This window comes from Triticum aestivum, chromosome 2A, assembly GCF_018294505.1.
Source record: "Triticum aestivum cultivar Chinese Spring chromosome 2A, IWGSC CS RefSeq v2.1, whole genome shotgun sequence".
NCBI lineage: Eukaryota > Viridiplantae > Streptophyta > Magnoliopsida > Poales > Poaceae > Triticum > Triticum aestivum.
Genome location: NC_057797.1, coordinates 647,927,774 through 647,953,501, shown reverse-complemented (window position 1 = coordinate 647,953,501; position 25,728 = coordinate 647,927,774). Strand labels below are relative to the sequence as shown.

At 43.2% G+C, this 25,728-nt stretch overlaps 2 protein-coding genes across 2 annotated transcripts; both read right to left on the bottom strand.

The window, feature by feature from the left end:
• Window positions 1-15,508: 15,508 nt before the first annotated feature.
• Window positions 15,509-16,465, bottom strand: LOC123185798 (heavy metal-associated isoprenylated plant protein 28). The gene is made up of 2 exons (XM_044597621.1): window positions 16,092-16,465; window positions 15,509-15,992 (listed from the first exon to the last, which is right to left on the bottom strand). The coding sequence occupies exons 1-2, from the start codon at window positions 16,213-16,215 to the stop codon at window positions 15,748-15,750; spliced, it is 369 nt and encodes a 122-aa protein (XP_044453556.1). The 5' UTR covers window positions 16,216-16,465; the 3' UTR covers window positions 15,509-15,747.
• A 5,252-nt stretch (window positions 16,466-21,717) lies between these two features.
• Window positions 21,718-24,301, bottom strand: LOC123191807 (uncharacterized ATP-dependent helicase C29A10.10c-like). The gene is made up of 5 exons (XM_044604400.1): window positions 23,390-24,301; window positions 22,974-23,301; window positions 22,341-22,596; window positions 21,860-22,079; window positions 21,718-21,744 (listed from the first exon to the last, which is right to left on the bottom strand). The coding sequence occupies exons 1-5, from the start codon at window positions 24,299-24,301 to the stop codon at window positions 21,718-21,720; spliced, it is 1,743 nt and encodes a 580-aa protein (XP_044460335.1).
• Window positions 24,302-25,728: the final 1,427 nt, after the last annotated feature.

Genomic DNA, 25,728 nt, shown 5'->3' with positions numbered 1-25,728 from the left:
TCGCGGCCACCGACCTCCCCGGCGCCCAGGAGTACATCCAGGAGTTGCGTCGTCCTCGTGTGCGTCGATTTCGGGCACCCGTTCGACAGGAGCCGCAACGCATCACCACCCGCTCGTCTTCTTCAACCTCGGAACGCCTGACGCATTCGTCAAATCCATCGCCGTCAAGCCCTTCCCGGCCTCTCCGAGCGCACCGTCTACCCCGTGCTGAGCATCTCCCTCGATTCCCCCCTTTTCCCCTTCGAATCGGCGTTGTAGACCCGCACCCACCCGAGGCCGCCATGGCCGGACCTCGCCGTAGCCGCACCCACGCTCCTGCGTGCGCCTGCCCCAGCCACCCCGCACGCCCACGACCCCCTGCAGCCACCCACACGCCGCGCCTACTGGATGCGCGCGCCCGTAGCCGCCCCATGCCCTGTCGCCTGCAGCTGCTCTTGCCGCTGCGCTGCTACTGCTGCTTCGCGCCGCTGCTGTCGACTGCCTGCTGTTGCGTTACGCAGCTGCCGCTTGCCCTGCGCCCTACCGCGCCTGTGCCGGCCGCAGCCTCGCTGCGCCCGCCTGCGCCGCTTCCCGTCGCCGTCCTGAACCCCCGGCCGCTCCCGTGCGAGCTACTGGCCATGGCTGGCCGTAGTCGCCGTGCGTTTGTGCGTGTATGCACAGCCACAGTGAGGCCGGCTGGGCTCTGTCCACTAAGGCCGGCCCGTTCTAATTAGCTAGTACTAATTAGGTTAGTTAGGTGCTAATTGGCCTAATGGCCCAATGACAGTGCCCCCCCATCTAAATAACCTTTTCTTTTAACTACGGTCAATGACATATGGGACCCATGGCACTGTTTGCTTTTGACTGAGTCAACACTTTGACTCTTGACTGCTGAGTCAGCACCCCTCTGGCCCCACATGTAATAGATTTGGCCAGAGTAGTACTAGGTGACATACGTGTTCTGTTTTTTTCTCGAATTTAATTTAATTCCAGAAATTTCAGAATATCATTTAAAACTTTAAAAAATAATATAAAATAATCTGTAACTCGGATGAAAAAGTTTATATATGAAAGTTGCTCAGAAAATTGAGACGAACCCGAATACACTACCCACATACATGTCAGATGCCTCTAACTATCTGAACATGGAACTTTCCCCCTCTGGTCATCTGTCTGACATAGGTCCGGAACCGAGAAAACATTCCCGGTTGAATCCCCCCTTCACCTATATCATGTAGCCATACGTTAGGTCACACCCGGCACCGCTTTTTGACATGTTATGATTTGTGGTGCTATGTTGCTTTATATTTACTGTTTCTTCCCCCTCTTCTCTCCGGTAGACCCCGAGACCGATGCCGCCCCTGTGATTGACTACGTCGACGATGACCCCTCCTTGCCAGAGCAACCAGGCAAGCCCCCCCTTTGATCATCTCGATATCGCCCATTCCATTCTCTCATGCTTGCATTAGATTTTGCTACTGTAATTGATTGCTCCTATTCTGATGCATAGCCTGTTTATTGTAACCTGCTGTTGTTACCTACCTGCTTCTCCTAAACTGCTTAGTATAGGTTGGTTAGTGATACATCAGTGACCCCCACCTTGTCCTTGTTGCCCCTGCTTCATCATCGAAGACCCGATCAACGGGATCGAAGACCAGGCCCCGACACCGCACATCACTTTCCCCATAGTTGCTCGACACTACTGTGTTACTATCGAGTGCCGGTGGTGAGACCTCATCAGCACTTCTGATGTTACCATGTACTGTAGCTATTCGGTCGTGGTCATCGAGGGTTATTCCGCCTTAACCACTTCCGATACGACTCTGTCGTGCAACCCCTCAAGTGTGAACTTCGAGGGTGATTCCTCTTACGTTCACCTTGATGATTACATCGAGTGGACTCCATCAAGGGTGATTCCTCAGGGTTTTGCTCTTGGTGTTAGACACACGGTTACTATGGTTACTATGACTTTACACTGAACCATGTTACTGAAGATGGGTCGACCTTGAGGGGTACCCGCGCGAGCTTAATTGCGAGTGATGTGGAGTTGGGTTGACCTAGAAGGTGCCTGCGAGATACTTACAAGGTGTGGCCGGGCATTCTTAGCCCTTGTCGCAAGTACTCGAGACGGGGCGACGGGGTCACATCGATCGTGAGTCTCTGCTCGTTATCGCGCGTTCCTAATCCACTACGATTTGGATATTTGATCCGAGGGGCCTCTGCCCTGATAGCACTAACCATCACGTGGGCATTGTATGGGCGTTCTGCGTCGTATACATCAGCCGAAGCTTAATAGACGCCAGCGACTGAGCGGCGCGCGCTGGGTTGGACTGCGTAAGCTCCTGCCTTGTTGAAGGAGGTAGCTAGGTCTGCTCACCGGTCGCCCACGCAACGTGCAGGAGTTCTCGGGGAGATGGCCCATGACCCATGGGGGCATAGGTTTAGTCCGGCGTGCTGAGCTCTCTATTAAGCCTAGGTCGGGTTGCGGCGTATTGTTTGGCCGAGGCCGGGCATGACCCAGGAAAGTGTGTCCGGCCGGAGTTAATCGAGCGTGGTGGGTAAGTTGGTGCACCCATACAGGGAAGAAAACATCTATCGATAGCCTGTCCTACGGTAACGGACACTTGGAGTTGTATCCCGATCGATACAACTAGAACTGGATACTTGTGATGAGAAATGGATTGTGATGAGAAATGGATAGTATGTCTCTGGGATTGCTTTCTCGCAGGGAGTCGAGAAAGGATCTCTGGCCGAGGTTGATAACACTACTGCTACTTTACTTTATGCTACTCTACTCCCTCCTGTTGCTGCAAGATGGTGGTTTCCACAAGATGCTAGTCTTCGATAGGCTAGGCTTTCCCCTTCCCTTCTGGCATTCTGCAGTTTAGTCCACAGATACAACCCTTTTCTTTGATACAGATGCATACTAGTTTAGATCTGATGTAAGTCTTGCGAGTACTTTGGATGAGTACTCACGGTTGCTTTGCTACTTCTTTTCCCCCATACCCGATTGTTGCGACCAGATGACGGAGCCCAGGAGCCAGACGACACCACTGATGACTACTACTACCCGAAGGATGGCTATTACTACGTGAAGACCGCCGACGACTAGGAGTAATTAGGAGGCTCCCAGGCATGAGGCCTTGCCTTTTCGATCATTGTTGCTTTTGTGCTAGCCTTCTTAAGGCAATCTTGTTTAACTCATGTTTGTACTCAGATATTTTTGCTTCCGCTGACTCTTGTGTATTCGAGCTTATGTATTCGAGCCCTCGAGGCCCCTGGCTTGTAATATAAAGCTTGTGTTATTTTAATTTGTGTCTAGAGTTGTGTTGTGATATCTTCCCGTGAGTCCTTGATCTTAATCGTACACATTTGTGTGTATGATTGGTGTACGATTGAATCGAGGGCGTCACACAAGAGTTGTGGAATCAAGCGCACCAGAAATGTCACGTACCCAGGCATGGTCCGCAAGACCCTAGTGCACAATGCGGTCCCTACGACGTCGTTTAGGGACATGGTCGAAGATAAGAGGTGCCAGCTCCACGATTGACGCACCATTGATCCAAGGGTCTATCCAAAAATGATAGTTCCCGTCTCGCAGTGTCAAGTAGGTCGATTCTCGGAAGATTTGGATAGCGACCGGATCGGAGGGAAGGTGTACGTGTCTCCAGGAGCGGGAAGGATCCATGTGCAGGAGCCAAATCCAATGGTGCACACTGCAACACTGGCGCACTGCAAGTCCTATATTTCGAGGAAAGTTGGGCGAAAAATTCGAGCATAGTTGACCTGGTAACTGCTGGCACGCGCATCTTTGCGTCTGACCCATAGGAAGCCACATATAGTGTGGTTTGGTAAGTTAGGTTTCGTTTCCATGATAGAGGCAATCTAGAGAGATCCATGTGCATGTCAGACATCACTCGTTACAAATTGATAGCACTAATACAAACAAAGGGGTATGGGGTGGCTACTACATGTATTATTATGTTAAGTATGAGGGTTCGCGTGTGGCTAGTTTGGGCAATATAGAGGATGGTGATAAGATGGATGATATGCTAAATAAATTTGAAAATTCAAAAGTAGTGAATCTTACTGTCATCAAGGGCAATGCACCCACCCGTCTTATCTAAACAAGGGCTCCAACTTGTATGAACAATAACCGATCTAGCAAAAACCCATTCCTTTTCAACCATGAAGTGAAGGTCAAGGCGAACCTTCATCGGCGATTATCCTGGTGGGGACCATGGCGGAGCTATTGGAGGACTACGCGATGCTGGTTGTGGAGGTGCTGGAGAAGCTTCTCAAAGGCACGCCATTCTCCCATGAAATGCACATGCTCATGTCGCGGAGCCACCCCTTCGTGGCCTGATGTCTACTACGCAACTTTATTCTTGTAGACATGTGTTGGGCCTCCAAGCGCAGAGTTTTGTAGGACAGTAGCAATTTTCCCTCAAGTGGATGACCTAAGGTTTATCAATCCGTGGGAGGCGTACGACGAAGATGATCTCTCTCAAACAACCATGCAATCAAATACAAGAAATATTTTGTGTCCCCAGCACACCCATTACAATGGCAAATTGTATAGGTGCACTAGTTCGGCAAAGAGATGGTGATAAATGTGTAATATTGATGGTAGAAATATATTTTTATAATCTGAATAAATAAAAACAGCAAGGTAGCACATAGTAAATGGGCACAAAAACGGTATTGCAATGCTTGAAAATGAGGCCTAGGGTCCGTACTTTCGTTAGTGCAATCTCTCAACAATGCTAATATAATTGGATCATATAACCACCCCTCAAAGTGCGATGAAGAATCACTCCGAAGTTCCTATCTAGTGGAGAACATAAGAAGAAATCATTTGTAGGGTACGAAACCACCTCGAAGCTATTCTTTCCGATCGATCTATTCAAGAGTTCGTACTAAAATAACACCAAATAATTTTAGATTCATGATACTCAATCCAGCAGTAAGAACCTCAAAGAGTGCCCCAAGATTTCTGCCGGAGAAACAAAGACAAGAACATGCATCAACCCCTATGAATAGATTACCCCAATGTCACCTCGGGAAACCAAGAGTTGAGTGACCAAACATATATCAAGTGAATCAATACTGGGTCAATAGGTTAGTCCCAAAAACTGATATAAAGTTGCTATAAAATGATTAAAACGTCCAAGAATGATAATATAACAACATGAATACTTCATAAATTATAGATACTTTGGAGACGTATCAGCATCCCCAAGCTTAATTCCTACTTGTCCTCGAGTAGGTAAATGATAAAAGAAAAATAATTTATGAAGTGTGAATGCTAGCAAAGTGCACAAGTTTGATCAATGACAATTTCAATCACTTCCCCTAGCATCATAACAACAATTCTTTCTTATAAAAAAACTTCTCATGTTAAAGTAGCAACCAATTCACATGCAAAGGTTCAAACAATGAATTCTCTTGAAACTCAACAACCTATGTTCTCAGTCACCAAGCAATTGTAATTCAACTTATTTAATAGAGTTTAGGTAAGAGCTCCACATACTCAACCATCATATAGTCTTCTATGATTGCTAACACTCACTGCATACACATGAGCAAAACGTTTCAACCGGACACATAGAAAGATAGGGGCTTATAATGTTGTCTCCCAACGTATTCACTTCAAGGGTGATGTCAACAATAATAACTCATGCTACCCATATCCAACTAGACATATGTGCCTAGATCTTTCCTCGCCACATGATGCTTGCCAAAAGAGAAAAATAAAAGGGAATGGAGAGAAAAACTTTAACTCTTGCATGAAAGTAAATACATAAAAGTAAAAGATAGGCCCTTCGCAGAGGGAAGTAGAGGTTGTCATGCGCTTATTTGTTTGTATGCTCAACCCCTTAGGGCAAAAGAACATCATGTTATATTGCCTCTTATGATAGCAACCTTTATTATGCAGTCTGCCGCTTTCTTTGCCATCACAAGTTCGTACAACACTCAATTTTCTCTTACACTAAATGATCTAACACTTTTAGAAGCAATTTTTATTGTCTTATTGCACCGATGACAACTTACGTGAAGGATCTTGCTCAATCCTTAGGTAGGTATGACGGACTCTTGAAAATATGATTTGGGTTTAAGGATTTTTGGATGTACAGGTAGTATCTCTACTTGGTGCAGAATTTTTGGCAAGTAAGGATGGGGGGCAAGCAATACATGTTGAAGGATCTATGAAGATATAACTTCTATGTGAATATGAATAAACATAAACCATTACGTTGTCTTCCTTGTCCAACGTCAACAATTTTGGCATATAATATTTTGATGGGGCTCACAATCACAAAAGATTTCCAAGATAGTGTATTTGCATGTGAAAGTTCTCTTTCTTATATTAATTACTCATGAATTGCTTGTATGACCAATATTGTGATTGTCAAGCTTCAAAAGATTTCACTTTCTAAACCCAATGTGAAGCTACTACTAGGCATGATATATTTTCAACTTCATGATATTCAATTCATTCAACAATTTACTCATGTGAACCATAAGAGTAAATGACAAGCTACTCCAAAAAGATATAGTGAAGATCAAGCGAGTAGTTATGTAAATGGGTAGCTATTTGAGGACTCTATCTTATTTAAAAACTTTCAGATCTAAGTATTTTATTAAAACATCAAGCAAAACAAAATGACATTCCAAGAATAGCATACATCATGTGAGGAAGCAAAAACTTAGGCTCAACCGATACTAACCGATAATTGTTGAAGAAGAAAGGTGGGATGCCTATCGGGGCATCCCCAAGCTTAGATGCTTGAGACTTCTTGAAATATTATCTTGGGGTGCCTTCGGCATCCCCAAGCTTGATCTTTTGTGTCTCCTTAATTCCTTTTATATCATGGTTTCCCTAAATCTTAAAAACTTCATCACACAAAACTCAACAAGAACTCGTGAGATAAGTTAGTATAAACCAATGCAAAAACCTTATCATTCTCTACTGTAGCAAATCACTAAAATTATTATTCAACATTGTATACCAAATGCCCCTGCATATTTAATACTCCTATCCTCAAATAGAATGATTAAACAAGCAAATATATGCAAACAATGCAAACATAACAGCAATCTGCCAAAATAGTACAATCTGTAAAGAATGCAAGAGTATCAATACTTCTTAAACTTAAAAGATTACGAATATTTACCACACTATTTAAAATTTATCAGATCTTATTTTGCAAAAAGTTTCAACATTTTATCACATTCTGACTTTTCTAGGGATTTTTTGCAACAACGATAAACTTTCTATTTTAAAACAACAACATGTAGACTTGCAAAATAAGCATGGCAAAGGCTATACTTGACATTTTTATTGGAATGAAATATGAAAAACATTATTCTAAATAAAATAAAGCAAACCTTAACAAAAAAAATTGATGCTCCAAGCAAAACTCATATCATGTGACGAATAAAAATATAGCTCCAAGTGAGGTTACCGGTAATGTTGAAGACGAAAGAGGGGATGCCTTCCGGGGTATCCCCAAGCTTAGTTGCTTGGATCCTCCTTGAATATTAACTTGGGATGCCTTGGGCATACCCAAGCTTAGGGTCTTGTCACTCCTTATTCTCCTCATATCGATGCCTCACCCAAAACTTGAAAACTTCAATCACAGAAAACTTAACGGAACTTCATGAGATAGGTTAATATGATAAAGAGCAAATCATTTCACTTTGGTACTGTCAAAGACAAGATTCATAATTGTTCTCACACAACACCTACTGTAGCATATCATTTCCACAATTTATATTGAGCAATATAAGCCATAGAAACTAGAAAACAAGCAAACTATGCATTGAAAACAGAATGTGTCAAAAATAGAACAGTCTGTAGTAATCTGTACTTCAACTATACTTCTGCTACTCCAAAAATTCTGAATAATTAGGAAAACCTGGGAAATTTGTCTATTAATCTTCTGCAAAAAGAATCAGTAATAGAGCTTCTGTTAAAAATGATAATTATTTTCCTGAGCGCAAAAGTTTTTGTTTTTCAACAAGATCAAATCAACTATCACCATAGACCATCCCAAAGGTCTTACTTGGCACTTTGTTGAAACGAAAGCAATAAAACATGATTACTACAGTAGCCTAATCATGTGAAAACATAAAAACAGTAGGTAAAAGTGTTGGGTTGTCTTCCAACAAGCGATTTTCTTTAATGCCTTTTATCTTGGCATGATGATTGCAATGATACTCACATAAAAGATAAGAATTGAAACATAAAGAGAGCATCATGAATCACATGACAAGAACATTTAAGCCTAACCCACTTCCTATGCATAGGGATTTTGTGAGCAAACAACTTATGGGAACAAGAATCAACTAGCATAGGAAGGCAAAACAAGCATAACTTCAAAGATTTCAACACATAGAGAGGAAACTTGATATTATCGCAATATGTAGAAGCATATGTTCCTCTCTCATAATAATTTTCAGTAGCATCATGAATGAATTCAACAATATAGCTGTCACATAAAGCAATCTTTTCATGATCCACATGCATAAAAAATTTATTACTCTCCACATAAGAAAATTTCTTCTCATCCATAATGGTGGTGGGAGCAAACTCAACAAAATAACTATCATGAGATTGAAAACTAAAATCATGATGACAAGTTTCATGGTTATCATTATTTAATATAGCATATTTGTCATCACCATAATCATCATAGATAGCAACTTTGTTATCATAGTCAATTGACGCCTCATCCAAAATGGTGGATTCATCACTAAATAAATTCATAACCTCTCCAAATCCACTTTCATCATTATAATCATCATAAATAGGAGGCATGCAATCAATATAACAAATTTACACATCAAATCTTGGGGGACTAAAAATATCATATTCATCAAACATAGCATCCCCAAGCTTATGGCTTTGCATATCATTAGCATCATGGATATTCAAAGAATTCAAACTAGCAATATTGCAATCATGCCCATCATCCAACATTTTTACGCCATAAATTTTGTTGAATTCTTTTTCTAGCAATTGAGCACAATTATCGGAATCTTTTCCATCATTTCCACGAAATACATTATAAATATGAATAATATGATGCAACCTAAATTCCATTTTTTGGTAGTTTTCTTTTTATAAACCAAACTAGTGATAAAACAAGAAACTAAAAGATTCAATCGCAAGATCTAAAGATATACCTTCATGCACTCACCTCCCCGGCAATGGCTCGAGAAAAGAGCTTGGTTGGCGGGATGTGAGTGCCACTTACCTACCCCCCCGGCAACGGCGCCAGAAAAGAGCTTGATGTCTACTACGCAACTTTATTCTTGTAGACACGCGTTGGGCCTCCAAGCACAGAGTTTTATAGGACAGCAGCAATTTTCCCTCAAGTGGATGACCTAAGGTTTATCAATCCGTGGGGGACGTAGGATGAAGATGGTCTCTCTCAAACAACCTTGCAATCAAAAACAAGAAATCTCTTGTGTCCCCAACACACCCAATACAATGGCAAATTGTATAGGTGCACTAGTTCGGCAAAGAAATGGTGATAAAAGTGTAATATGGATGGTAGAAATATATTTTTATAATCTGAATAAATAAAAACAGCAAGGTAGAAAATATTAAACGGTCACATGGTCGAACATAGGAGGTGCCAGCTCCACGATTGACACACCATTGATCCAAGGATCTATCCAAAAATGATAGTTCCCATCTTGCAGTGTCAAGTAGGTCGATTCTCAGAAGATTTGGATAGCGACCGGGTCGGAGGGAAGGTGTACGTGGCTCCAGGAGCGGGAAGGATCCATGTGCAGGAGCCAAATCCAATGGGTGCACACTGCAACACTGGCGCACTGCAAGTCCTGTATTTCGAGGAAAGTAGGGCGAAAAATTCGAGCATAGTTGACCCGGTAACTGTCAGCACGCGCATCTTTGTGTCTGACCCATAGGAAGCCACATATAGTGTGGTTTGGTAAGTTAGGTTTCGTTTCCATGATAGAGACAATCTTGAGAGATCCATGTGCATGTCAGGCATCACTCGTTACAATTTGATAGCACTAATACGAACAAAGGGGTATGGGGTGGCTAACTACATGTATTATTATGTTAAGTATGAGGGTTCGAGTGTGGCTGGTTTGGGCAATATAGAGGATGGTGATAAGATGGATGATATGCTAAACAAATTTGAAAAGTCAAAAGTAGTGAATCTTACTATCATCAAGGGCAATGCACCCATCCGTCTTTCTAAACAAGGGCTCCAACTTGTATGAACAATAACCGATCTAGCAAAAACCCATTCCTTTTCAACCATGAAGTGAAGGTCAAGGCGAACCTTCATCGGCAATTATCCTGGTGGGGACCGTGGCGGAGCTATTGGAGGACTACGCGATGCTGGTTGTGGAGGTGCTGGAGCAGCTTCTCAAAGGCACGCCATTCTCCCATGGAATGCACATGCTCATGTCGCGGAGCCACCCCTTCGTGGTCTGATGTCTACTACGCAACTTTATTCTTGTATACATGTGTTGGGCCTCGAAGCGCAGAGTTTTGTAGGACAGTAGCGATTTTCCCTCAAGTGGATGACCTAAGGTTTATCAATCCGTGGGAGGCGTAGGATGAAGATGGTCTCTCTCAAAAAACCCTGTAATCAAATATAAGAAATCTCTTGTGTCCCCAGCACACCCAATACAATGGCAAATTGTATAGGTGCACTAGTTCGGTGAAGAGATAGTGATAAATGTGTAATATTGATGGTATATATATATATTTATAATCTGGATAAATAAAAACAGCAAGGTAGCACATAGTAAATGGGCACAAAAACGGTATTGCAATGCTTGAAAATGAGGCCTAGGGTCCGTACTTTCGCTAGTGCAATATCTCAACAATGCTAATATAATTGGATCATATAACCACCCCTCAAAGTGCGATGAAGAATCACTCCGAAGTTCCTATCTGGCAGAGAACATAAGAAGAAAACGTTTGTAGGGTACGAAACCACCTCGAAGCTATTCTTTCCGATCGATCTATCCAAGAGTTTGTACTAAAATAACACCAAATAATTTCAGATTCATGATACTCAATCCAACACTAAGAACCTCAAAGAGTGCTCCAAGATTTTACCAGAGAAACAAATACAAGAACATGCATCGACCCCTATTCATAGATTACCCCAATGTCACCTCATGAATCCGCGAGTTGAGTGCCAAAACATATATCAAGTGAATCCATACGATACCCCATTGTCACCACGAGTATTCATATGCAAGATATATATCAAGTGCTCTCAAATTCATAAAAGTATTCAATTTGATAACAACGAAATCTCAAAGGAAAAACTCAATTCATGACAACAAGATAGAGAGGGGAAAACACCATATGATCCGACTATATTAACAAAGCCCACGATACATCAAGATCATGACATCTCAAGAACACGAGAGAGAGAGAGAGAGAGGGAGAGAGAGAGAGATTAAACACATAGCTACTAGTATAAACCCTCAACCCCGAGGGTGGACTACTCCCTCCTCATCGTGGTGGCCGCCGGGATGATGAAGATGACCACCGGTGATGATTTCCGCCTCCGGCAGGGTGCCGGAATAGGATCTAGATTGGTTTTCGGTGGCTACAGAGCCTTGCGGCGGCGGAACTTCTGATCTAGGTTAACCCTTGAGGGTTTTGGAAAATTTGGCAATTTATAGGGCGAAGAGGGGGTGCGGGAGGCCACCGAGGTGGGCACAACCCACTTGGGCGTGCCTGGGCCCCCAGGCGCGCCCTGGTGGGTTGTGCCCCCTCGGGGCACCCCCAGGTGCTGCTCTGACCCACTGTATGTCTTCTAGTCCATAAAAAATCCACAAAAAGTTTCGCGATGTTTGGACCCCGTTTGATATTGATTTCCTATGATGTAAAAAACAAGCAAAAAACAGCAACTGGCACTGGGCACTGGGTCATTAGGTTAGTCCCAAAAAATGACAAAGAGTTGCTATAAAATGATTGTAAAACATCCAAGAATGTTAATAACATCATGAATACTTCATAAATTATAGATACATTGGAGACGTATCATGGCCCTACCACTGTTCTCGTCACCGCCACCGCATACCGTCCGCGTCACCAGCCTTTTTGAAATTCAAAATCCCTTCTAAAATTCTTGATGTCCTTTCTAACATTGACGAAAGACTCTCCACTCCGACATCGAAGATTAGAAGCTAGTCCAGCCATCTGGGACCGAACATCATGCACCATTGATTCATGGTTGTTCAACTTCCATGCAACATCAATGCTTGGTTTTAATCCTTCACGGGTATCCCACATCACTTCATAGCGAACTGCCTGCTTTGGCCCGTCTCCATTTATATCGTTCTGCAACCACAACAAGATTCATATGAAGTATCCGTACTGAAAAAGGCGACGAGCTACGAAGGCTACTTGCAAAGAGGGCAAAGAGTGCATATGAGATGTTCCCGAAGCTAGTATGATCTCATGATACGAGAGCATCCGAGCCATCAAATCTGAGATCCAATGGTCTCCTACAGTGCTCCCGCAAAACCTCTTGGAGTCACCTAATACATGCATGTCCCAAATCTCTCCAAATGAGCATTGGATCTCAAATCTAATAGCCTAGGTGACTCCGTACCATGGGAGCATATGAGATCTAGAAAGTGGCTGTCCATCCGTGTTGTGCAAGGTGGTTAACTATCCGACATGACAAGCTAGGCGAAAAGAGTTTCAACTTCGAAGTTAACCAAGCCTTCAACACAATGGGTTGAAGGTTCCGAAAGTGCCCCCCTAGGAATTGGTATTTTTTAGGGTATTTGTTGCCGGCTGTGGGTTTCCAAATAAGAGGGCTCCTATTCCTCCCCTTCAGTGCCGGAAAGGAGAGCTAGCACTCACGCATTCCCAAGCGGGTCGCGGACCAGCAACGCGAATTCGCTCCTTGCCCTTTGCTCGCTGCAGGTGATGTGCCACTCGCTTCGCTCTCCTGGCCGCTCGCTAGTGTTTTTTATTTTTCATGTTGTTAGTCTGCTAGAAAATACTTTGAAAAAAATTGTGAAATAAGAAAAGGCTTACAGGTTTTATAAAAAAGTTCACCCATTTGAGAAAAAGTTTGCAAGTTTTGAAAAAGCATTACAAATTTGAAAAAGTTCATAAAATGGAAAAAGGTCCAAAAAATAGAGTCCACAAAATTGGAATTTTTTCATTGATTTTGAGAAAGAGTTAATCATTTTGAAGAAAAAATAACAAACTTGAAAAAAGTTCATCGATTTTGAAAAGAAATTCATCACTTTGGGAAAAAAAATCACAAAAATGAAAACTTCATGGATTTGGAAAAAATGTTCATCAATTTTAAAAAAGCAAGAATTTGTAAATGTTCACGCATTTAAGAAAGTAAAAATACAAAAAGAAAAAGGAAGAGAAAAAACAGGAAACAACTGTGTTTTTCCACCGTTGCATTTTAAGAAATAAGAAAAGGAAACTCGCACAACAGGTCTGGTGACCCATCTGGTTATTGTGTTCGATACTAAACCGGGAGGAGCGCGGTTCAAATCACATTGTGCACACTGTTTTGGGGTTTAAAACAGGAAAAAAAAGTAAATCTGTCAGCCCGGAGCGGAGGGGGCGCGGCGGGCGCCAAGTCGCAAAATGCACTCTAACGGCACTTAAGGCAAATGATGGTCTCCCGTATGCTTCAGCCGACCACCTAAACCGGGATGGTCACAAACACACATGCCATGTGCTGGTCGGGCGGGTGCCACTGTTTTCTTCCTCTTTTTGGTTTTTTAACTTGAAAGATGTTCTTAATTTTTTTATAAATTCGAGAAAGTGTTCCAGATTTAAAGAAATATCATAAATTTGAGAAATATTTGGATTTCAAAGAATGCTTCGAAATCCAAAAAGTGTTCAAAATTTTCTAAAATGGTTCTAAGATTTCAAAATGCTCCTGAATTTTAAAATTGCTATCTTATTTCAAAAAATGTTCATGCATTTAAAAATGTACCGATTTAAAAAATGACCATGAATTTGAAAAAAAATGGATTTAAAATGTTCATGAATTTGAAATTTGTACCTATATTAAAAAATGTACCGATTTAAAAAATGACCATGAATTTGAAAAAAAATGGATTTAAAATGTTCATGAATTTGAAATTTGTACCTATATTACAAAAATATTCAGGAATTCAAAAAATGATCCCAGATTTCAAAATATGTTCATGAATTTTCAAATAGTTTCTGTATTTTTATTTTTTCCAGATATTCAAGAAAACAGTTAATGAATTGGAAAAAAATGTTCCCATATTTGAAAAAAAGTTCGTGATTTTGAGCTATGTTCTTGCACTTCAAAAAATGTTTCGAAATTTAGAAATGTTTCTTGGATTTCAAAAAGTTGATAAATTTGAAAATTTCCTATATTTCAAAATCTATTCACGTATTGCCAAATATATCATAAATTTGGAAATTATTTGCGTATTTGAGAAATTGTTCAGTATTTTAAAAAAAATCTCACATAAAAATTCACAAATTTGAAAAATCAATTGCAGTTTTTAAACACAATTTCTGATTTGAAAAAGGGTCACATATGCAGAAGAAAACATGAATTTAAGAAAAGAAAAAAGAAAAGGAAAAAAAGGAAAAAGGGTTCAAGGAAGGTTATATAACGTTTTCAAAACCGTGTGTGGAAAACCAAAATGGGCCGACCCATATAGTGCATGCGCTCGACCGCTTGCATCAAGGTTACACAATTGTTTTCAATACCTCGTGGTGCATAGAGAATAGGATCGGGCCATGAACGATTGATTTATGAACTTGATGTCTTGATCAAATGATCGGCGGTGAGATCTGAGGTACTTCCTTTGTCCCATAATATAAAAACGTTTTTCAAGCTCATTTTTATATTATGGGACAGAGGGAGCAGTGGCAGAGCTACAGCTGGGCCAAACCAGGCTATAGCCCGCCCAGCCCAACAAAAATTCAGTGGAGAGTAGAGCTAACTTTGAGCCTGAGGACGAAATTTTAGCGGAATTTCTTGATCTGGCCCGTCCAGAGTTGTGCCTGTAGGAGGGAGTACCTTTTTTTAACAGAGTACAAACGCAGATGCTCACCTAAACACACATACACTTAACCCTATGAACCCATGCACGCAAGCGCACCCTATCTTTATGAGCACTTTCAAGATATTGAGCCGGCACAACATCTTGAGATTGTCGAAGTGGTCATGAACGCCTTCGTAGTTGACAGAAACGTCTCCTCCCACTGAATGCACATCACCAATAGGACTGAAATAAATTCAGAAAAATGCGACCATCAGTGTCTAGGACAAACCCTGTGGGTTGGTTCCACCACAATGAACTTAACCATCTGAGATACTCTCAGTTCGCAGATCTGTACGTATACTAATTTGATTAATCCATGCGTCGATGTGGAATACAGTTTTAAACTTTTAATATTTTAAAACCTTTGCTAAGTGGTCTAAGAGCATGTATGTAGTTTTTATCATTTATGTGTTCTTTATACTGCCATGATACGATGAATAGATTGAAAGTTTTTTTTTTAAAAAAAGTTCCAGCATCGCAAGGATTTGCCAACCTACAGATTACAGAGCAATCTGCCGATTCCAAAAGGCAAGGACAGAGCACATTTATTCGATATGTAACATCATGCGCTACTGTACCAAACTACCAGCAACTCCCGGCCATTACTGCAGTGCAACACGCACGCGGCCATGCATGCAGCAGCCAGCAGGCACTGAGACAAAACATCGCGCTCGCGGCCTACTGCTGTTACAGCCGGATCATGGGGAAGAGCTTCTTCCACGACTTCCTACTCCTGTACGCGGCGAACGCTCGAAGGTAGTGCTTGGAGGCGTCCCCCTGCCTAGCGTCCTCGCCCAGATCCGGCTGGTCCGCGCCCCAGAACCGCGCCGCTCGCCGCTTCCGCCGGACGGCCGCCAGCACGTCGTTCCGGTTGCAGATCCCCCACACCGTCACCTTCTGCTGGTGGTAATCCACCTGAACCGAGTGAATCCCTGCAAGTAGCAGCAAGCTTAGCATTCATGCATGGCCGCCCTAACGTACCCATTGCTCAGGCGGTTTCCCGTAGAAATGTCCTATGACATGATGCGTACCTTTCAGATTCGACAGCGCCTTCTTGATCTTCTTCTCGCAGCCGTAGGAGTAGAGCGGCACCTTCATCTCCACGTGCTGCGCCTCGATCGTCCCCCCTGCCAGCACGATCTGCAGATCACCCATCGTATTCTAGCTAGCTAATAGCAGTGTATCCTCAAGAACTCGATGTCAGCCGATCAGCATTCAGCGGTGTGCAGATAAACCTAAAGAACAGCATACAGAGCGCTTATATACACAAGCTAAAAGGCGACGGAGCTAATTGGATAATCTTGCAGATCCCGCCGCATGTGCGCAGGGGCCTCGTCATGGCACCGTCGACCTCGCTTTTGAGCGCGCTTTCATTTCTGACGCACCATGATCCAGACTCGGAGTCTGTTCGGGTGCAAAAGAGATCGGGACGTAGTGGAGGGGGGGGGGGGGGGGGGGTACGTGGAGCGAGTGGCGGCCTGTCGGCGTAGCGTTGTGCTGACGAGGCCGGGCGTTTGCGCCCATGTGAAGTGTTGTGGAAAGCGCCGGGTTTGGAGGGTGGGGCGGAGGCGACGGCGTCGTGTTGGGAGGATTCGGCTTTTGAGATTGTCGTGGAAGGACGGCCTGATTGGCAGATTGGTGGGAGGGGAGTAAAAGTGTTGCACGTGTCACGCTTAGATTCGTTCTAGCAGCTTCGTGTTTGTTGTTTTTTCATGTGGATCGTGGATCGTCTTCTGTTTATTTCCATGATGACTCGTCAGTTGGGGACATTTTGGATCATGATCTAAACTTTACTTTCTTTTCACGGTTTCAAGAGCTTGGAAAGGTGTGCCCATGCCTTTTCTTTTCTTTTGCGTAAATGAACCCAATGGATTATAAAGTTCACGAGAAGTATAAAGTATCTCATATATAATAAAAATTACTTCTATATAGAAGTCTTTGAACCACCGAACGACCACCAACGTCAGAGCGAGTCGCTGAAGCCGCGTTGTCATCGCTCCTCACCGCTCCTTACAAGAGTTGGCCTAGCCTTGTCGATGACGTTCAAAAATTCTTTGTGCAACGCCCAACGCCCTAGAGCAACAGTAGTCACCATTGAACCCTTGAATTAATCTGAAACATATAACACCAAAGCTCACCGTCTTGTGTGCATGTCGAGAAATCATAACCTCATCGCTTCAAGAAGATGGCGAGAATCTACACCGGAACTTCATTGACTCCATCCCAACGAACGAACTCAGGAAGGATCTAAGCTTGGAAAACCATCTTCAAGCTGAAGAGTTGCACCTGTGTGGACTAAAAAAGACCTAAGCTAAACTACTAAGCTGAACCGAGGCGCCGAGACTCCCTGCCTTGTCGTCGGCCGCCAGAGCGGCAGGCAGAGGGGAGACGAGTCCACGGGCTCGCCTGCAAAGCTTGGAGGTAACGAAGCTTCGCCCTAGCCGCCGGGAGGGAAAGGAATAGATTTGTTTTTCTTAAAAGTATGTCCATGTTGCATAGGTTAACGGACTTACTTTGAAGTGAAAATAAATAAATTCAAATCCATCACCTCCAGTATCAAACAAAATGACGCCTAGTTTGTCAAAACCGTCTAAACTTAGTCCATTGCCTTCACTGAAATTGGTTCCTAGTACAGCGGCAACCGAGACAGCACAAAGAACCGTACGGGAACATAATTTTTGAACTTTGTAATTGGGGAAAATGGAAGATAAAACCATATTAAAACTTCATAAAAGTAGAAGAATATACTTATAACAGTTAAACCAAAATTGATACAAGTTCTAAACAACGAAAAAGTACAAGAAAAAGTTGAAAAAATAATGGAAAAAATAAAGTTAGAATAAACTCAATTCTCTGTAGTAGTTTCCGTAAATATGGGGAGGATTGTGGCACGCAGGCCTCACGGCACGCATATCCCTTGGGTGTGCTTTTATTTTGGCTTCCAATTTTAAATTTTTTATATCTTTTGAATGAAAAGTCCAAATTAAGTTTTATGTTCATATTCGTGTTTCTCATAATGAGGGCTTTCAAATAAGATCCATTTTAAATACGCTTTGACAAATTTTAAAAATAAATGTTAAGTTTCAACTATTCTTGAAACTTAGTACGAGCAATCGATAAACTCACAATTTTTTGTGCCAACAACCGACAAGAAAAATCTCTTAAAATTTTATCCATGAAACTTAGTAAGAGCGAGCGAGAAAGACACAAATTTTAGATGAAAAATCATAAGTTTCAACAACTGAAACTTAAATCTTACTATGAACTCGTGCGAGATCCAACTATTTCGCGAATCAAGAGACACAAGCGTCCGAGCAACACTTGGCAGGTGAGTGTCCCCGCACCTCCAGTGAATTTCCGTCCATAAACGAGCTACCATATACGATCTAAACTTGTGTAGATAGCAAAAGGCAAGATTTTACATAGATAGCAAAAACATAATTTGGTTTGAGCTCTATTGCTTTAGTAATAGTGCTTCCGATAATACTTACTATACAATATTAAAAAATAAGTTCGACATATTACAAAATAAGTGAGACATACATGTGTTTTCTTTCTTCCTGAGAAAGAAAGAAAGACCCTCAGGCATTTAGGGTTTGGTCGTCTCCCACAGGTGTTGTCATCGATCTGCCTCGTCTCCTGCGGCCGTAGGGCCATGGAAGTGCAGTGGATCCCGGCTCTTGCCGGTGGAAGGGCTCATACTTAGTCTTTAGGTGTTTTTTTAGTTTGTTTAGGGTCTGTGTCCTGTTTAGGAAGGCGGAATAGTGACGACTCCCTGAAGATGGAATAAGATTCTCCCCGCTTAGTCCCCGTCCCAGCGACGCATCACGTCATCGGAGGGCGTGTGGAGGTGCTTCTCTAGCGGATCTCACGGGATTCGGTCCGTGTTTGTCTTTGGTGAATCTGCATGGATCCAGCCTTCGTTCGTTTGCATTCATATGTCGACGGATTGGATTCTTCCGATTTACACTTCTCTTCATCGTGGTGGTTGTTGTTCTAGTGCGTTGTTCATTTGGGGTCTGAGCGCTACAACTTCCCGACTATCTACTACAATAAGGTTTTCCCGGCTCCGGTGAGGGAGTGGCGATAACGACGACGGTGCGCTTTCGGCTCGCTCCAGTGCTTGTAGTCATTGCTAGGTGATCTATGGACATGGAGGTAATTTTATTATTTCTCGTATTCTTTGTAGTGCCATGATGTTTGATGAATATATTGCAAGTTTGTTTTTGCAAAAATAACAAAACAAGTTATTCCCACAAACATATTCTTCTCAGTTTATAAACATGCCACCTCACCATGCAATCATGCATGAAAAAAGATCTGCCTCGTTATGCAATTATGCATGTGAAAAAGCCCACATGAGATCTCACCATATTGGGTCGACGGGATCTGAAATTCCTACTCAATACTCACCATAGTTCTAGTTAACTTTTTTTTGAATATTAGTTCTAGTTAACTTTCTTAAGGGCATTTATATCTTTTCATAGATGTCTTTATTCTCAATTATATCTGATGTTCTTTTTTATCATTTTCCCAGGCAGTTTCACTTGAGGAGAACACTTCTCTACGACCATAGGCTCTGGTTGGTCTACGATGGTTGTGCAAAAACCTACCAGAGAACTACCCAAGAGGCTTCTCATGTAGGATCCTTATCATAATAACTCAAACTAAAAAAGACAAACGGCAATACAAAACCACTTCATTTCCATAGTGTAGCTTGCATATGGTTTGGTTTTCACTTTCAGAAACCCTCAAAAGGAGTTTTTTCACGAATACACAAAGTCTGTGTACCTTTCATTGATAGAAGAGTAGAAAATAAGTTACATATGTGGGTTTGAGTCAGTTGATATATAAAATGAAGAGCAAAAGGGTTTACACAAAATATAAAATGATTACCTTAATGGAAACTTTACTAAGCTGGTTAAGGAGTGAGGGGGCCTTTATTTGTGGAGGGATACGCCTTCAATGCGTCAAGGGATCAAGACTTCGAAACTCTTACCTTGAGAGATAAACAGTAAAATTTCATTTAGATTTTTTATATCGAGTCCCCCCTCAACATCATGAATTAAGGACTCCTGCCTCCCCAGTGGAGGGATCCACATGACCTAGCAGGAGAGATTGCAGTAAGAATGCAATAATTGTGATGCTTCGTCTTTCTCAGAATATTTTTGTATAATTGACCCAGTGTTATTCTTGTTCTAAAGTGTAATTTATTTCATTTTTAACAAAAATATACTTTTGAAATAGAAGACGTGGATTTTTTTAATACGGTACAATCGAAGTCGCTCACATACATTCATCCATATGAGCACATGCATGCACACTCTACCCCTATGAGCACATCCGAGAGACTGGACCGACATAGCATTTTGAGATTTTATGAAGTTACCACGGACGCCTTGCAGTCGACGGAAACATTTCCTCCCACCGAAAAAACATCACTAAAAGGCTGAAATAAATACAGAAATAATGCGAGTACTAATGTCAAGTCTAGGACTTAAACCCTGGTGGACTGAGGCTATCACTGTCCTCCTAACCATCACGCTAGTTCGCACGTGAATTTCTTTTCAATAGATAGGTATGCACGATTGTTCATTTTCAGTTGTAGTTTTCCAAGCCTTGTTGCAGGTTTGTAACATTAGTATCGCCCTATATACGTTGACTCGTTGATGACAACAGCAAAGGTAAACAGAGAACTACACAGACACGTACGCAACGATGTAAGCTCTCTAGATCGACAGACACAACGAAAAATCACAACACAATAAACCGTCAAGCCCTAGGAACTCGACCACCTTCCCTTTTGGCTTCACCTATAAAACCAAGAACCGAACACGCATGATGCCGTGCGATACGAAAAGAAGGGAAAAGGTATCGCCATTTCTACCCTTAGCACTGTTATCATGGCCGCAAAGATGATTGCCGCGGCGATGGCCGTCGCCATTCTGGCCGCGGCCGCGATCACCGTGGCGGCGACGGACGGGACGGGGCCGAGGAGCTACTTCTCGTCGTGGGACGGGCCCGCGTGCACGGGGCGCATGTCGAGCGCGGGGACCTGCGGGTGCAGCCCCGTCCACTTCCACGGCGGCCACGAGTTCAACTTCCGCGGCGAGACGGCGACGCTCTACAGCGAGCACGGCTGCGCCGGCACGCCGTACCAGGTGTTCGAGGACACCCAGGCCTGCGGCGACTTCGGCTGGCGCAGCATCCACATCGACTGCTGAGCGCGCGTGACCGCGCCCGTGGTGCACTCCGGCGACCCGCTCTATATATAGCTTACCCCAAAATAATGAAGTGCACGTGTCATGTGTGATGAATAAAGTCTGAACCACTGAATATATGGTGAGAAGCTGTTTCGGCAGTTCAAAAGCGAGAAAGAGATAATAAGCTGTTTCGTGCCACATTCCAGCTGCATGATACTCCTACAGTACTGTAATTAACAACGTCTTGTCCAGGATAAAAGTTCTATCAGTCTTAGGCTCTTAGCAGAATGCAACTGAGCTTCAGCGATCAAACGTGCATCAAGCTACATAGGTTCAACAAAATACACGGCATCTCACGACAGCAGCCATGCCATACCAACGCAGGTGGAAGTTTCTTCAGCAAAGCCCAGGTGACACAAACAACAACCCGTACTATTTCGGGGCTCCTGACATCTCATGAACGGTATTTGGACCTTGATTTCTGCATATAAAACATGAAAAACGTTAGCTCACACTTGCCAGCAACCGTATTTGTCAGCGCTTTTATATGACATGTCCGTATGATGAGCTATTTTCAGAAAGGCTTTTGGTTATACCTGAGACCTTGGCTTGCCTATATCAAGCGAGTCCATTTTTTCCACTAGATTATCAGCATCGTCGAGCTCGATGACAGCCTTGAATACTGCATTTGACAAATCTTTGTCCTCATCGGCATCAAAATAGCAATCCCGGTCTTGCGCATCTTTGACTATCTTCTGCCAAACAGACTTGCTGTTGGATAAAGTCGTCCCATTTCCTACTATCCATAAACAGTGCCTGGCAAGATCAACAACAAATAAGTTACTCCTGATGGCAATAAAGAGCCTTTGAATATCATTCAAACTATGTAGCTTTAAACCAACAGTAATTCCAACTATATGGAAGTTTTGTGGCATAAAAGTGATACTGGTGGATTCATATTTAGCACCGTATTATAGAAGAATTAACTGTCCAAGTTAAATTTGGAAGACCACAAGGAGTATATAATTTAAAATCATTTTTGCAGATACCCTGGAATCGAGCTACCAAAAAACTTACTTAGCTCTCGTGAGAGCCACATTGGTCCGCTGCATGTTTGTGAGAAATCCAACAGAACCAGCTTTATTGCTCCTCACTGTTGATATGATAATGATATCTTCCTCCGCACCTTGGAAACCATCCACAGATTTCACTTTCACCGAGAAACCGTCGTACCTATCGTAGGATTTCCCAAGTTTCTCAGAGATTTCTCTAACTTGACCATTATATGGGGACACAACACCAACGGAGATTTTGATTCCTGTAGAGAATGACTCTGCAATTGAGGGAAAAGAACTATTATACAAGCAGTGAACCAAGGACAAGCTACTAGTGGCTCAGATTGTATGTACGTACATCACAGAACAGCATACTAATTATTTCTCCTTCCTCTCAAAAATATTGTACCAACATTTTCTCTCTTTAGCTCACATTTCTCTTCCCCCCTCGCACAACATTTATGACTGCAAATTCATAGACTTATCTCTCTTATTCGCAGCACATTAATACCATGGGTAACACTGTCATTTCCCTCAAATAATCTCTTGCTTTCATGACTTTCGCTATGTGACAAACCAAAACACAACCTCATATATTTATCAATGGAGGTTCTTTACAAAAAATAGAGTACCACGACTGAATACTGTTGGTTACCTTTGAACAACCTCTGCACTATCCTCGAAACTGCAGCAGCTTCAATTGTGTTTTTCCAGCCATGCCCGTGCTTCTCAGTTGTTTCATGTCCTCCATCTACATTTATGAATGAGTATGACCCAAAGATTTTGCTTGCTAAAAACCTCTTCTCATAGCTCTTAGTAGTGACATTGGGACCATCAGATATCTTGCCATCATAAAATGTAACAACTGGAAACTTGCTTATTTTTGGATGCATCCTGTATTGCACATTGAGAAGGTGCTTACAATAACCCAGCATACTTAACCTCTCAAAAACACTTCGCCCAAATTTAGCATTGTCAGATATCTACATAATCACATTACATGTCAAAATACATCACTTTCAAAAGAAATAAATAAATGAAAGCAGAGAATAGTCAACATATATAGCTTACTTTGCTTTTCACCAGAGCAGGTAACTGATATTCGTCTCCGATAAAAACAGCCTGCCTTATGCCTGGCAGCTGCAAAGGAATTAAGGTTTCACACTCTTTAAGCTGTGCAGCCTCATCGACAATCAGCAAGTCAAGAGTCAACTTTTCAGACTTCTTGACCAACCAGCATATATCTGAAGGAGAATTGTCCATGGGCACATTGTACAACCTGAATGAGCTGGAAACTGTACAGAGAATGCATTTCACTCTTTGCAACAGGTAGAATTGAATTTCTTTTATGCTGTAACAATTTGGAAGGTCCAGGTTATCAACAAGATATCTTAGTTCTTGCACACACAGGGATCTGGCCAACCTGAACTTAGATTTATTGCATGTGTTAGTCTGCACACAGGTGAGCTCCTCACGCCACAAAGTAGGGTCACCACCATCTTGTATCTTTCTCTCAAGAAGTTCATCAGACCATATATCACTATTATCCTTGTCACAGTTTATTAAAGCAGGAAGAATTTTGATCAACTCAACCACTTCTAGCATACACTGAAAACTGCGTCTTGTTTCTGAATTTCTTGGATGATCATGGTACAATGTCTCAATGCAATCGCACAAATCCCCCGAGAGTTTGTTGAAACTATCTTTCAAATAACCTTTGAAAGGCAGTACTCGGAGTGCTTCCTTCAGTGCTTCAGAATCACACCATCCCCCCTTGTGGTATTCTTTTTCCCCTTCTTCAGGCATGTTCTGTACTGGCTTCCGGAACACCGGGAGAGGTACAGTAAGATGATCTTTGGACTTGAGACTGGAATGTAAAGGATAACGTGGATTCTTTTCTTGCTCTGCTGCAGGAGGCTCTGATGCCAAAACACAACAAGGTTTCTCACTATCCTGCTTAGAGCTCTCGTTTTCTCTGGCCATTTTTTCAAGAATATCTTCAATGTGAGATCTGTACTTGCTCACAGAATTCTCGAGAAGATCTATCAGTGAGCACAAGCAATGCCTCCAGCCTGTTCTAGGCATGAAACATGGCAACAACCACTCAGCACGAGAGTCAAGGAATACACTGGAAAGATCATGAAAATGTTGGGGAACGTTGCAGAAAACAAAAATTTTCCTACGGTTTCATCAAGATCCATCTATGAGTTCATCTAGCAACGAGTGATCGGATTGCATCTACGTACCTTTGTAGATCACGCGCGGAAGCGTTCAAGGACGGGGATGAGGAAGTCGTAATCGACGTGATCCAAATCACCGGAGATCCTAGCGCCGAACGGACGGCACCTCCGTGTTCAACACACGTACGGTCAGCGTGCCGTCTCCTCCTTCTTGATACAGCAAGGGGGGAGGAGAGGTTGATGAAGATCCAGCAGCACGATGGCGTGGTGGTGGATGCAGGGCGTCACCGCAGCAGGGCTTCGCCGTTATACTGCGAGAGGGAGAGGTGTAGCAGGGGAGAGGGAGGCGCCAAGACTCAAGGGTGCGGCTGCCCCTCCCTCCCCCCCTTTATATAGGCCCCCTAGGGGGTGCGCCGGCCCTAGGAGATGGGAACTCCTAGGGGGCGGGGGTGAGGGCGGCGGCCAAGGGGTGGAGTGCCCCCAAGCCAGGTGGGCCGCCCCCCCACCCTAGGGTTCCCAACCCTAGGCGCATGGGGTGGGCCAAGGGGGGCGCACCAGCCCACTATGGGCTGGTTCCCCTCCCCACTTTGGCCCATGGGGCCCTCCGGGATGGGTGGCCCCACCCGGTGGACCCCCGGGACCCTTCCGGTGGTCCCGGTACAATACCGGTGACCCCCGAAACTCTCCCGATGGCCGAAACTGCACATCCTATATATAATTCTTCACCTACGGACCATTCCGGAACTCCTCGTGACGTCCAGGATCTCATCCGGGACTCCAAACAACTTTTGGGTTACTGCATATTCATATCTCTACAACCCTAGCGTCACCGAACCTTAAGTGTGTAGACCCTAGGGGTTCGGGAGACATGTAGACATGACCGAGACGGCTCTCCGGTCAATAACCAACAGCGGGATCTGGATACCCATGTTGGCTCCCACATGCTCCTCGATGATCTCATCGGATGAACCATGATGTCGAGGATTCAAGCAACCCCGTATACAATTCCCTTTGTCAATCGGTACGTTACTTGCCCGAGATTCGATCATCGGTATCCCAATACCTCGTTCAATCTCGTTACCGGCAAGTCACTTTACTCGTACCGTAATGCATGATCCCGTGACCAGACACTTGGTCACTTTGAGCTCATTATGATGATGTACCGAGTGGGCCCAGAGATACCTCTCCGTCATACGGAGTGACAAATCCCAGTCTTGATCCATGTCAACC

Excerpts from the sequence above, each read along its gene's own strand:
- LOC123185798 (XM_044597621.1), bottom strand. The coding sequence starts at position 16,215 with ATGGGTGATCTGCAGATCGTGCTGGCAGGGGGGACGATCGAGGCGCAG. Across the intron at positions 15,993-16,091 it reads GGCGCTGTCGAATCTGAAAG|GGATTCACTCGGTTCAGGTG; the intron begins GTACGCATCATG and ends TGCTACTTGCAG.
- LOC123191807 (XM_044604400.1), bottom strand. The coding sequence starts at position 24,301 with ATGGCCAGAGAAAACGAGAGCTCTAAGCAGGATAGTGAGAAACCTTGT. Across the intron at positions 22,080-22,340 it reads GTGGCTCTCACGAGAGCTAA|GCACTGTTTATGGATAGTAG; the intron begins GTAAGTTTTTTG and ends TGATCTTGCCAG. Across the intron at positions 21,745-21,859 it reads TAGGCAAGCCAAGGTCTCAG|AAATCAAGGTCCAAATACCG; the intron begins GTATAACCAAAA and ends TTTTATATGCAG.